Source organism: Biomphalaria glabrata, chromosome 4 (assembly GCF_947242115.1).
Source record: "Biomphalaria glabrata chromosome 4, xgBioGlab47.1, whole genome shotgun sequence".
In the NCBI taxonomy this organism is placed as follows: Eukaryota; Metazoa; Mollusca; class Gastropoda; family Planorbidae; genus Biomphalaria; species Biomphalaria glabrata.
The window spans coordinates 33232425-33245833 of NC_074714.1; the positions used below are offsets into that span (position 1 = coordinate 33232425).

A 13409-nucleotide genomic window follows, 5' to 3' on the forward strand; every position below is an offset into this window, starting at 1 on the left:
AGAACATTAGCTAGTAAAGTTATCTACTACCAAGAACATTAGCTAGTGAAGTTATCTACTACCAAGAACATTAGCTAGTAAAGTTATCTACTACCAAGAACATTAGCTAGTGAAGTTATCTACTACCAAGAACATTAGCTAGTGAAGTTACCTACTACCAAGAACATTAGCTGGTGAAGTTACCTACTACCAAGAACATTAGCTAGTGAAGTTATCTACTACCAAGAACATTAGCTAGTAAAGTTACCTACTACCAAGAACATTAGCTAGTAAAGTTATCTACTACCAAGAACATTAGCTAGTGAAGTTATCTACTACCAAGAACATTAGCTAGTAAAGTTATCTACTACCAAGAACATTAGCTAGTGAAGTTATCTACTACCAAGAACATTAGCTAGTAAAGTTATCTACTACCAAGAACATTAGCTAGTGAAGTTATCTACTACCAAGAACATTAGCTAGTGAAGTTACCTACTACCAAGAACATTAGCTAGTGAAGTTATCTACTAGCAAGAACAATCAAATGTTTTAAGAGATGCTCTATCCATATTTAAAAAAATGAAATAGCCATTAAAACATTACATTTATTGTCTGCAGTTTCTCGTTTCGTTGAATACGAGTCTGATATTTTATTAAATAATAATAATAAAACAACAATATGTCTATTCAATTGGACAACCCAAATGACGGCATACATGAAAATAATAACACGTGATTGTATTGCCGTGAGTCGTGACACATGCTGTTAGTGATACTCTAGAGTAGAATCAAAGAACCTAGACTTCACACAATACTCAAAAAACCCTACAAATAAGGCATGTTAATTAAACTGCTCCAGGTAGATGTATTTATAGGCTAGTGGTCAGTGTTCTAGGTACCAGACTCATTTTGCCTTGAACCTTGAACAGCAGTAAGTTGACTTAGTCTAGAAACGCGTCTTGGGTAGGACATATTTTTCTATTACTATAACTTTAAAAATTATTTGTTTAAGGAAAATATAATTAGTCTTGTACATTGATGAATGTAATTGTAGATTAGCAGCTTAGGGCATTCTTAAAAACTAGTTCAATTTGTAAAAGTAGTGATTTAGATAGTTCTGTATCCCCTTCTCTCCGTTTTATAGGAACACCTTTTTAAAAGGTTATCACTTTAAAAGAACTGTAAATCACTACAATAAGTATAAGACAAAGACATTACCATTGCTAAATGTAAAACAAAAGTTTATAGTGGACTAAATGATCAAATAAAAAACTCAATTTCTTAAAGTAACAACATGATAACGCGAGAGCAGCAACCTTTGTTTTAGTAGAACTTATCAAATTAGTAAAATACTAACATAAAGTAAATAAACATAAAATCATGAAACTAGTTTACATATGAATGTTTCCTGATTATTATCTGTCCAAAAAAATATTTCACCAAAGTAATAGAGAAACTTTAATCAGCAGATCCGAATGTCACAGTGAAAGATAAGCGAGGCATATAAAAAGACAAAGTAAATAAAAAACAATGGCGCCGCTCGTTTTGTCTGCTGTTTTCTTCATGTTCCTGGAGTACGCCTATGGAATCAACGTCGCCGCCTTTAATATCCAACATTTCGGGGACACGAAGGTAAACGAAGTGGGACGAGACATCGTCCGGGTGCTGGCCAACTACGACATCGTTTTAATTCAAGAGGTCAGAGACATGGACCAGTCCTCCTTGAACACACTGAAGGACTTGCTGGGCTCCAAAGTATGGGACTATGTGTCCAGCGACCCCATAGGAAGGGGCACCTACAAGGAGCAGTATGTCTTCTTCTACAAGAAGGCAGTGGTGAAGATTCAGGGCCAGTTCCAGTACGACGACTCTGCCAGGGATGTGTTTGAGAGAGAGCCTTTTGCAGTGAACATTCAGTACAACTCGCCCAAACGTGGGAAGAATGTGAACGTTGTTTTGATGGGTATACACACAAAGCCAGAGAAAGCTTTTGTGGAACTGGAGGTAAACTTAACACTTTTATTTTGTTACATTATAAGCAAATGTAGTAGATAAAGACGGATCCAGTAGTACTGGTCCCTTTAAATGAACTTTAAAATTGTCGCGAAGTAAACTTTAACCTTCGCGTCTTCTTTTATAAACACTAGCCGGATATGAACAGCGGGCCTTAGTTTGTATATCACTGGTATAGTGCCTTGTATTTAAATCTATGTCAAACATGTTCCCTTAACACTTTTCTAATGTTCACAGGAAAATAAAAACACTCTAAAGATTGGGGTTTACCCGTTCAACCGACCTATTCATAGCTAATAGAAAATACTGTGGAAATAAGTTGACCCGATTTGCTAAAAAGTTTCATTCTACAATGGAGACACATTTTTTTTTTATATTCATTTTTTGGTTCTTTCTTGTTGTGGAAGTAACAGGTAACATATATCCGCCGTGATCTAAGGAACATACATACATACACAGTTATTACATACATAGATACATACATACATACATACAAACATACATACATACATACATACATACAAACATACATACACATAATGTTGTAAATCCACTCCCGAGCCACACTGATGGTGCGCATCAGAGCGCCATTCAACACAAGTAGTAGACGGCTGGTTTATTCAACAGGAAGAAGGACTGTTGTGGATGCGGCTAAGGTTATGGGTGTCTGAACAGTCTGGGACTAAGTTCTGTCCTGTGTGATACTAGTGAACTGTTTGGAAGACCTCGAGCGACTCTGGGAAGTGTGTCGGTGGTCTGTTCTGCTGTTCTGGTATTAAGTAGGACTCTTAGAACTTAAGACATTACTCCGTGTGATTTTAAAAAGCGGAAGTCTTAGTCTAACTGTTTGTTGATAGCTTATAATTAATGCATCGTTTGGTATTACATTCTTCCTTTCGTTGAGTGTCTGCCTTAGATCTATAACAATGGTGTCTCGGAGTGGGATTTGGGCAGCTCAACGAAAGGAAAGAATGACAACGCTGAGGAAGCTAGACGAGCTGATCTACAAATAGTTGAAATAGGAGCTCCGAGCCAGAGAGCTGAAGATCGTTTGGGCCAAAGAAAAGATAAGAGCACGTCTTGGACAGGAGCTGGTTGATGAAGGGGAGGATCCTGAGACCTACCTGTTTGAGGTAGAACCAGATATTGGTGAGCTCCTGATCACCATGCAGGACCCGTTACGAGAACAGGGCAAAAAAATATGTACCTTGCAAGATTCGATAAATCATTCGATGGACAAACTCATACGTAACGTGCAAGGCCAGATCGAACCTTTGTTAGAGAAGTCCAACATTATTCAACAATGAACCGTCACCCATTCAAGACTGTGGCCTTACTGAAAATTACAAAGAAGGCGTCGATCTTAACAAGAAGTACACAGATGAACAGAAAGTGGCAGTGGAAGTAATAGGAGAAGTCTGCTATGTGACTGAAGGTTTTGCTGTATCTGCTATGAGTGCCACAACTTTGGGCTTGCGTCCGAGCCTGTCGCTTTGGACCTTAAGGACCCCTGTCGATCTGCCAGTGCCTACGAGGGGAACTTGAATTTTGATTGTTGCATTCAGGCGGTAAAAAAGAACTGTACATTCGGTGCTTCACTAAGAGAATGCAAATGTCAAGAAACCCACCAACAGGATCTGAAACCAGTGGACTTCGATACCTCTGTTTTCACCAGCGAGAGAAGCCCTGAAGGTGATTAGAAGAACCCTGTGAGACGTGATGCAGCAGCTAAAGAAGCCCTGAAGGTGATTAGAAGAACCCTGTGAGACGTGATGCAGCAGCTGATGAACTTTTGCACATCAGACGTTATCCACGTGCCCTACAGGCATGTCTTCCAGATGCTGCTGGCTTTGTTGAACTGTTTAATAACCTGACCTCCTGGGGGCCTCCTGCTAAATTGCAAAGCATTCACCGAGAGAGTCTGCTGAAGCAATGTGTAGAACCAGCGGTCTTGATGACCACTGCCATGACATCCACTGCCTCGATTCTTGACATGAGGCTGCCGTCGGTGGAACAAGCGGATCTAGAACTTTAGAGTGAGGGGGGGGGAGATTTTTTTCCAAACCCTAACGCCCAGTAAACCCTTGCCATAAACGTGATTACGGCATATATATATATATATATATATATATATATATATATATATATATATATATATATATATCTGAGCATAAAAAAACAGTGTTCCTCAACCTTCGGAGAAAAAAAATCCCTAAAAAGTCATGTTGAGGCCTTTCTTTTGAAATTCCCCGACGCCAAAATCGTTTTCTTGCATTCTTCACTGCAGAAACGCATTCTCCTGACATCTACAGCTCATTATTCATCCTATTTAAATAATGTTTTACTTGAAAAATATTCAAATATGAATTTATAGGCCCTTACTACATTGCAAATAAAACGATTTGAAGATATCTCACATATTTAGATAATGGTTTTGAGGGTTGCTAAGGTTGCTCTAGTGTGTAACTGTTCTAAAGAAGAGCTTTTCTGTTAATATGTATGAAAGTGTCCATTTCTTGTCGTATATAAATTATAATAATTTTAAAAAAAATTATTGAGTAGAAATATTAAAATTGTATCGAAACCACTCAAAGTATTTTTTCGTACAAAATGAAAAATAACATCAGATAGACTACATAATATAGGATGGCTGCCTGGTCGTGTGTTAGCGCTTTGGACTGTCGTTTAGTGGTCTCGATGGTCCCAGGCTAGAATCCTGTCAAATAGGTTGTCATGCTCCGTCGTCCTGCGGGGGGTTTGGGCTACGATGAAATTATCTTCATGTCAACGAATATCCAAAACGTGTAAAAACAAAAACAAAAAAAAAAAAAAAAAGAAAAACCTCACACTTGTACAACCTTTAATCAGTAGCGTAGCAAGGTACCCTTTTTGAAGCACCGTTAAGAGATTCATGTCTGTCCAACTCAGTAGAAAGTCATGACCTCGCGATACATTTTGTAATTTCTTTGAAGAATTAGAAGAGTCGTAGGTGGCACCTGTGTTAATCATCATGGGAGGATAATTCAATGAAGTGTATTCAGAACATTTCTTTAAAAACAAAAATTGCTAATGGAATGAGATCTAGTTTTTTTTTCCAGAACTATATGAGTTGCAAGGTCATCTGATGACCTTTGATATCGAAGCCGAAATAGCTCAGTTAGGAGAGCGTTAGACAAGATCTAAAGGTCACTGCGTCGATTCCGGCTTTCGGCACAATATTTTTATTTATTTATTATTATATTTAGGGGGTAAAGAAACAAAATGATGACGTCCTTCCGGTTTCATTTTTTTTTTCTAAAAGTTTAAATTTAAAACAAGAAAAACAACACAAAAATCACTTGAAAAGCGTAATTGTATGAAATAGTTTGAATCAGTCATTTGATTAAATTAGTAATAGATCTAGACAATCAATAATACATTTTTGCGATCAGAAATATTTTACAAAGCTTATATCAACTCACTCTGTCTGATGTCTGAATTATACATTATAGAATAATTATTTAACGAGTTGACCCGCGGCGTAACATACGCCGCTATTTAGTGACGGGTGAACACTTCCTGAAAGACACAGTTGTACAAATGGGTTGGGTTTGGGCAAACGACTGTGTGCGCATGCTTGGAAAGCGAGGAAGGTGCGGTTGCGGGCGGGAGGAGGGCTAAAGAGTCTGCGTGCGTGCGTGGTGTCGCGTAAGGTTGGGCGACATAGAGACTTGTTTTCCCACCCCACTTTTATTCTCGCAGATGCGCTCTCTGTCGCCGCGAAAGTTTGTACGCGTTATTTATCCGACACCCCCCAGGTCAAGATGAAATTTCGCACAATTAAATCATTTACCTGACATCACAAGAATCAATAATTAAAAAGAAAACAAAGAAAAAAAAAACAATTAAGTATTGGTAATAAATTACTTTTTTGGGGGGTATTTCAAACAAAGGAATGGAATAGTACTTGACTGAAGTGGTGGTATAAGCTGAATTAGTCCCCTTTATATTAAGCTGCCGTCTCATGCTTAGTGAACACAAAACATGAAATAGAAACATACAATCTTCCATGTTCATAGACTCTCGCTAGTAGAGTGGTTACCGCGTTGGCTTGAGAAGCCTGATAAGACTTTAACTCATCAACTCAAAGTCGGCACGTTACTATTTTATTTATTTATTTGTATAAATGTTTTTTTATTGTTAGTCTACATCTGTTTCGGCGCGGTGGCTGAGAGGTAAAACGCTTGGCTTCTGAACCGGAGGTCCCAGGTTCGAATCCTGGTGAAGACTGGAATTTTTTATTACGGAGTCTTTGGGCGCCATTGAGTGCACCCAGGTTTAATGGGTATATGTAATGGAGAAAGGAGCCATGCTAATCTACTCTGTGTCGTTCCAATTGAGTATATGTACTGCCATAGATGGTACTGCCATAGATGGTACTGCCATAGATGGTACTGCCTATACGAAATTAGGATTATTAGTTATTATGTATGTTTTGTAATATTAAGTAGTGAATTGTTATTTTGTATATTTCTAAGACATTAAAATTAGATATAGTTTAAATTATTTACATATCAAATTCATAGCTACTTTGAGTTTTTCATACCACAAAACTATAAAATATATCTTTTTAGATAGTTTTTGTTTTAAATATGATGACGATCATACGCACTTTATAGCACTGCAAAATTAACTATTCTAAGTTCTTCCGTGTGGAAAAAAAAAGAAGTTTAATAGAGTGAAAGTATTCGATTTGTACTGTTTGATGTCATAAGAATTGAAAAGTAAATGAGAAACTAACAAGTGGAAATAGAGTTGATACGAAGATGAACTGCTAGGCATTGAGATACTGTTCAACTTATAGTAAGTCTTAGTTATTTAGTTTGCAATGGGTACGTTCAATGGAGGTCCTTGACATTGGTTTGTTTATTGTCAACATTTCAGGTGAAATATACATTTTAACATTTTAATACTTTTACAAATGACTTGTCTCTATCTCCTAGGCTCTGCCCACCGCTATGACGCTTAAAACTGTTTTTAAATGACTTGTCTCTATCTCCTAGGCTCTGCCCACGGCTATGACGGCTTAAAACTATTTTTAAACGACTTGTCTCTATCTCCTAGGCTCTGCCCACGGCTATGACGGCTTAAAACTAGATTCAAATGACTTGTCTCTATCTTCTAGGCTCTGCCCGCAGCTATGACGGCTTAAAAATATTTTCAAATTACTTGTCTCTATCCCCAGGCACTCCCCACAGCTATGACGGCGGCTAAAAGCTACTTCTCCAAAGCCGCAGGCGTCATCGCCATGGGAGACTTCAATGCTGACTGCAACTATGTGAGTGACGCCCAGAAGGCTTCCCTGGCTATCTTCAACCAGAACGCCAGGTACCGCAGCCTGATCCCTGACACGGCCGACACCACCACCTCCACAAGCACCAACTGCGCCTACGACAGGATCGTCATCGAGGGCAACAGTGACATCGTCGCCGACTCTGCCAGGGTCTACAGATTCGACACCGATCTGGGCATTGCATTTGACAGGACTGCAGCGATCAGTGACCACTACCCAGTGGATTTCAAATTGCAATAACATGTGATTTATGGATCGGATATAATGTCGACCACAAACAAATAAAGTCACTGAACGACTCCTTGCCTCTGTGTCTTTTGATTTGATTGATTTCAAGTGTTCCAGTTCATTGGGTCGTATTTAACTCATTACCTCAAATGCATTCAAAGTATTTTGATACTGTAAAAGTCACACGTGAGTTCCCATTGTTCTGTTTGTGCCCCATATTGCAGGCCCTCGCTGGATTTTTGGTGATGATGATGATCTTTCTTTTCATTCTTCTTTCGTTATTTTTTCTCTTTTTTTTCCCTGTCTCATTCTCTTTCCCACTGCCTCACAATCACGTGACCAGGTGTGCTTCCTTGGTATTGTAAGGTAAAATGAAACAGTGGTGGCAGAATGGTAAAGCGCTTGAGTTTAAACAGAGAGGTCTAAGTCTGAATCCCCTGAATCCACACCACTCTAATGAGTACCTGACATTAGTTGGGGAAAGAAAAGTCGGTTGATCGTTGTGTTAGCTACATGACACCCGCGTTAATGGTCATAGAAACAGAAGACCCTTGACCTTTACTTTATTTGACCTATACAATGCAAGGTCAGAAATGGGTACCCTATTAAACACGATTGAGAGTTTGATTTCCGTAAGTCTCCAAGACACATCTCCTCAAATAGAGTGTCTGTACTTGACACATTCATGGATACATCATACTTATGGTGGCAGTAGTGGTCTGATGGTTGTGCAGAATGCGCTCTGGTCCCGGGTTCAAGTCCTGCCCGCACCCATCCCCCGTCGTCTGGCGGGAGATTCGGGGCAATAAGTAATTATCTTCGAATTTGAGGAACACCTGAAACCTGTAAATCAACCAAAACATCTATTGGGAAATATGGAGCATACTATTTTGTAAAGTTTGTTTAGAATATAAAATACTGTTTTGAAAATGTCATGATTATATATTTACTAAGCAATATTATAAATGCTTTTAATGAAGTCTTCGAAATAAGGTTGAGGCACCCCAACGGTTTCCCCCTCCGAAGCGTCCACTTTCCTAACTGCGGTTCAGCATCCACTATACCTAGAAGTCAATGTGTCAATGTTTGTCTACACTTGGCTTGATTTCAAAGCTAATCATTCGCTTCTTCCCATTCACCTGTCCAACTTGGCTTCTCTTTACCCACCAGATATTGAACATAACACAGACTTGGAGACGACCACACACACACACACACACACACATACATACCTACTACGTCATTTAGCTGCTATTGTTTCTTTTGTTACGTGCGAGTTGTACAAAGTCTATCAACTAGTTAGCGTCAGTGAACCGGAACCAGGTTGACCTTGAAATTGTAATGGCCATTTCGCAGCTCCGCCCCCACTGAAAACAAATGTGGTACAAGTTTGTCAACTAAGCAAAGACTTCCAAATGTTCCAAGACGCTCTAGACATGTACATTGAAGACAGACATTACATTGAAGACAGACATGTACATTGAAGACAGACATGAACATTGAAGACAGACATGTATATTGAAGACAGACATTACATTGAAGACAGACATGTACATTGAAGACAGACATGAACATTGAAGACAGACATGTATATTGAAGACAGACATGAACATTGAAGACAGACATGTATATTGAAGACAGACATGAACATTGAAGACAGACATGTACATTGAAGACAGACATGAACATTGAAGACAGACATGTATATTGAAGACAGACATGTATATTGAAGACAGACATGAACATTGAAGACAGACATGTATATTGAAGAAAGACATGTATATTGAAGACAGACATGTACAATGAAGACAGACATGAACATTGAAGACAGACATGTACATTGAAGAAAGACATGTATATTGACGACAGACATGTACATTGAAGACAGACATGAACATTGAAGACAGACATGTATATTGAAGACAGACATGAACATTGAAGACAGACATGTATATTGAAGACAGACATGTATATTGAAGACAGACATGTACATTGAAGAAAGACATGTATATTGAAGACAGACATGTATATTGAAGACAGACATGAACATTGAAGACAGACATGTATATTGAAGACAGACATGAACATTGAAGACAGACATGTATATTGAAGACAGACATGTACATTGAAGAAAGACATGTATATTGAAGACAGACATGTATATTGAAGACAGACATGAACATTGAAGACAGACATGTATATTGAAGACAGACATGTATATTGAAGACAGACATGAACATTGAAGACAGACATGTACATTGAAGACAGACATGTATATTGAAGACAGACATGTATATTGAAGACAGACATGAACATTGAAGACAGACATGTACATTGAAGACAGACATGTATATTGAAGACAGACATGAACATTGAAGACAGACATGTATATTGAAGACAGACATGTACATTGAAGACAGACATGTATATTGAAGACAGACATGAACATTGAAGACAGACATGTATATTGAAGACAGACATGAACATTGAAGACAGACATGTATATTGAAGACAGACATGTATATTGAAGACAGACATGAACATTGAAGACAGACATGTATATTGAAGACAGACATGTATATTGAAGACAGACATGAACATTGAAGACAGACATGTACATTGAAGACAGACATGTATATTGAAGACAGACATGTACATTGAAGACAGACGTGTATATTGAAGACAGACATGTATATTGAAGACAGACATGTATATTGAAGACAGACATGTACATTGAAGACAGACGTGTACATTGAAGACATACATGTACATTAAAGACAGACATGTACATTGAAGACAGACATGTACATTGAAGACATACATGTACATTAAAGACAGACGTGTACATTGAAGACATACATGTACATTAAAGACATACATGTATATTAAAGACATTACTTCTTTCCTTATCAAGTAGCTGTTGTTACACAGAGAATCTGTGCAAGTTTCAGTTTTTACATTTGTTTACAATTTTATGATACATAACATCATAAGAGGGTGTTAACCTCATCTGTTTCTTAATAAAAGTGGCCCCGCTAAATTTAAGGAGGGAGAGGGCGGTACTTACGGCTGACGACCGTTATAAAAGTGGCGACTCTAGGCTATACACCACAATATTAGTAAACCAGTGGAGAGAGAGGAACCGTTTTAAAATGCGTTTGTCTCTACATATTGCGGCCAACTTGTCTAAATTAGCTTGGCTCTCCACTGACAGAATACCAATTAGAAGGATTAGTACTTTCCCTCCTTGGAGGAGAATGCCAGCACCACAAATCAACATGTCCCTTATAGGACAGGAGGGAGCCACCAAGAGACATACATCAAAATTTGGGATCCTACCCATCAGATGCCATTTTCTGCTAGACCGACATGTCGGTATTGAGGAAGCCCGATAGATGTGGGTATGGGGCCCTTAAAGTCTACCCTGACCGGTAAGAACCAGATCGGCTCTCTGGTCTATGCCGGTCTTGGCTGCATGCTTCATGGACTGAATTAACAGAGATAACTCGGGCATAGTTACAGCAGACGTTCTCATGATACACTCGTGAGTTAAAAAAAAACACTTCTGAGTTATTAAGTGTCCTTCACATTTTCTAAAATCTATACATTTCAAACATTTATTTTCAAAAACATACTTAAGTTTTGACATGTGATCCATATCACGTGACCCTATTGTTTTTTTTCCCTGATAAGAACTTTAAGTACAATAGACTTTTACTTGGAATGAATGTACACATTGGCTTAGTCCCCACCAAACAATTTCATTTTGTAAACATCTTTTCAATGGCAACATTTCTCCTCCCCTACGTGACGTTCGTGTGGAAACAATCGATAGAGAAGGCAATGAGACGAACTGGGAAACAACAGAATCCCCGTCGGGTTGCCCAAAGGAACCAAGGTCATTGCAATATCGGGGATAAAAGAGAAAAAACCCCGTTCTCATCCACACACCGTTCCTGCTATATGGCGGACACTTGCACGGCTGATATGGTACAAGAAGAGACAACTTGGGGCGAGGTCCACTATGTCTTGGGAAACGAGCCATAGGAAAAAGGGATGTAACGAAGGGAGATTCCATGGGCCTCGAATTTCAAGAGGTGTAGTCTCAGATCTTACGACAATCATACATTTAGTGCCATTTTAAAAAGACCTTCATCCAAGTAAATTAACAGACATGTACGCTATGTGCGCCATCTGGAGGCTGTTTGATTGGATGTTCTTTAGTTTAATACATTTGATTTATGTCATTGGTGACGTCATTGGTGACGTCATCGACATCATCAGTAACTCTTTGCCTACACACTGGACGTGCTGGTGAGTTCAACATTTTTTTTCAAACGTTTGTGACGTCAATCAAAGTGGCGAACTTGAATTTTTTTTATGCTTGAGAACATTAGCCAGTGAAGTTACCTACTACCAAGAACATTAGCCAGTGAAGTTACCTACTACCGAGAACATTAGCTAGTGAAGTTATCTACTAGCAAGAACATTAGCCTGTGAAGTTACCTACTACCAAGAACATTAGCCAGTGAAGTTACCTACTGCCAAAAACATTAGCCAGTGAAGTTATCTACTGCCAAGAACATTAGCCAGTTAAGCTACCTACTGCCAAGAACATTAGCCAGTTAAGCTACCTACTGCCAAAAACATTAGCCAGTGAAGTTATCTACTGCCAAGAACATTAGCCAGTTAAGCTACCTACTGCCAAAAACATTAGCCAGTGAAGCTACCTACTACCAAGAACATTAGCCAGTGAAGTTATCTACTGCCAAGAACATTAGCCAGTTAAGCTACCTACTGCCAAAAATATTAGCCAGTGAGGTTACCTACTGCCAAAAACATTAGCCAGTGAAGTTATCTACTGCCAAGAACATTAGCCAGTTAAGCTACCTACTGCCAAAAACATTAGCCAGTGAAGTTATCTACTGCCAAGAACATTAGCCAGTTAAGCTACCTACTGCCAAAAACATTAGCCAGTGAAGTTACCTACTGCCAAGAACATTAGCCAGTTAAGCTACCTACTGCCAAGAACATTAGCTAGTGAAGTTACCTACTGCCAAGAACATTAGCCAGTTAAGCTACCTACTGCCAAGAACATTAGCCAGTAAAGTTACCTACTGCCTAGAACATTAGCTAGTGAAGTTACCTACTACCAAGAACATTAGCCAGTGAAGTTATCTACTACCAAGAACATTAGCCAGTGAAGTTACCTACTACCAAGAACATTAGCCAGTAAAGTTACCTACTGCCAAAAACATTAGCCAGTGAAGTTATCTACTGCCAAAAACATTAGCCAGTGAAGTTACCTACTGCCAAGAACATTAGCCAGTGAAGTTACCTACTACCAAGAACATTAGCCAGTGAAGTTACCTACTACCAAGAACATTAGCCAGTGAAGTTACCTACTGCCAAAAACATTAGCCAGTGAAGTTATCTACTGCCAAGAACATTAGCCAGTTAAGCTACCTACTGCCAAGAACATTAGCCAGTTAAGCTACCTACTGCCAAAAACATTAGCCAGTGAAGTTATCTACTGCCAAGAACATTAGCCAGTTAAGCTACCTACTGCCAAAAACATTAGCCAGTGAAGTTACCTACTACCAATAACATTAGCCAGTGAAGTTATCTACTGCCAAGAACATTAGCCAGTTAAGCTACCTACTGCCAAAAACATTAGCCAGTGAAGTTATCTACTGCCAAGAACATTAGCCAGTTAAGCTACCTACTGCCAAAAACATTAGCCAGTGAAGTTACCTACTGCCAAGAACATTAGCCAGTTAAGCTACCTACTGCCAAGAACATTAGCTAGTGAAGTTACCTACTGCCAAGAACATTAGCCAGTTAAGCTACCTACTGC

At 38.8% G+C, this 13409-nt stretch overlaps 1 protein-coding gene across 4 annotated transcripts; it reads left to right on the plus strand.

Annotated features, from left to right (window-relative positions):
* Positions 1-768: 768 nt before the first annotated feature.
* On the plus strand, positions 769-7623 carry LOC106073246 (deoxyribonuclease-1-like). 4 transcript variants are annotated; one of them, XM_013233750.2, is made up of 3 exons: positions 769-910; positions 1446-1983; positions 7217-7623. In XM_013233750.2, the coding sequence occupies exons 2-3, from the start codon at positions 1510-1512 to the stop codon at positions 7562-7564; spliced, it is 822 nt and encodes a 273-aa protein (XP_013089204.2). In that variant the 5' UTR covers positions 769-910; positions 1446-1509; the 3' UTR covers positions 7565-7623. The 4 variants fall into 4 exon arrangements, with proteins under 4 accessions (XP_013089204.2, XP_055882946.1, XP_055882945.1 ...); XM_056026971.1 differs by having other exon boundaries at positions 801-910; positions 1449-1983; XM_056026970.1 differs by having other exon boundaries at positions 830-942; positions 1449-1983.
* The last annotated feature ends 5786 nt before the right edge of the window (positions 7624-13409 follow it).

Coding starts and splice junctions, on each gene's coding strand:
- LOC106073246 (XM_013233750.2), top strand. CDS start 1,510: ATGGCGCCGCTCGTTTTGTCTGCTGTTTTCTTCATGTTCCTGGAGTAC. Junction 1,984..7,216: donor AAGCTTTTGTGGAACTGGAG/GTAAACTTAACA, acceptor CTCTATCCCCAG/GCACTCCCCACAGCTATGAC.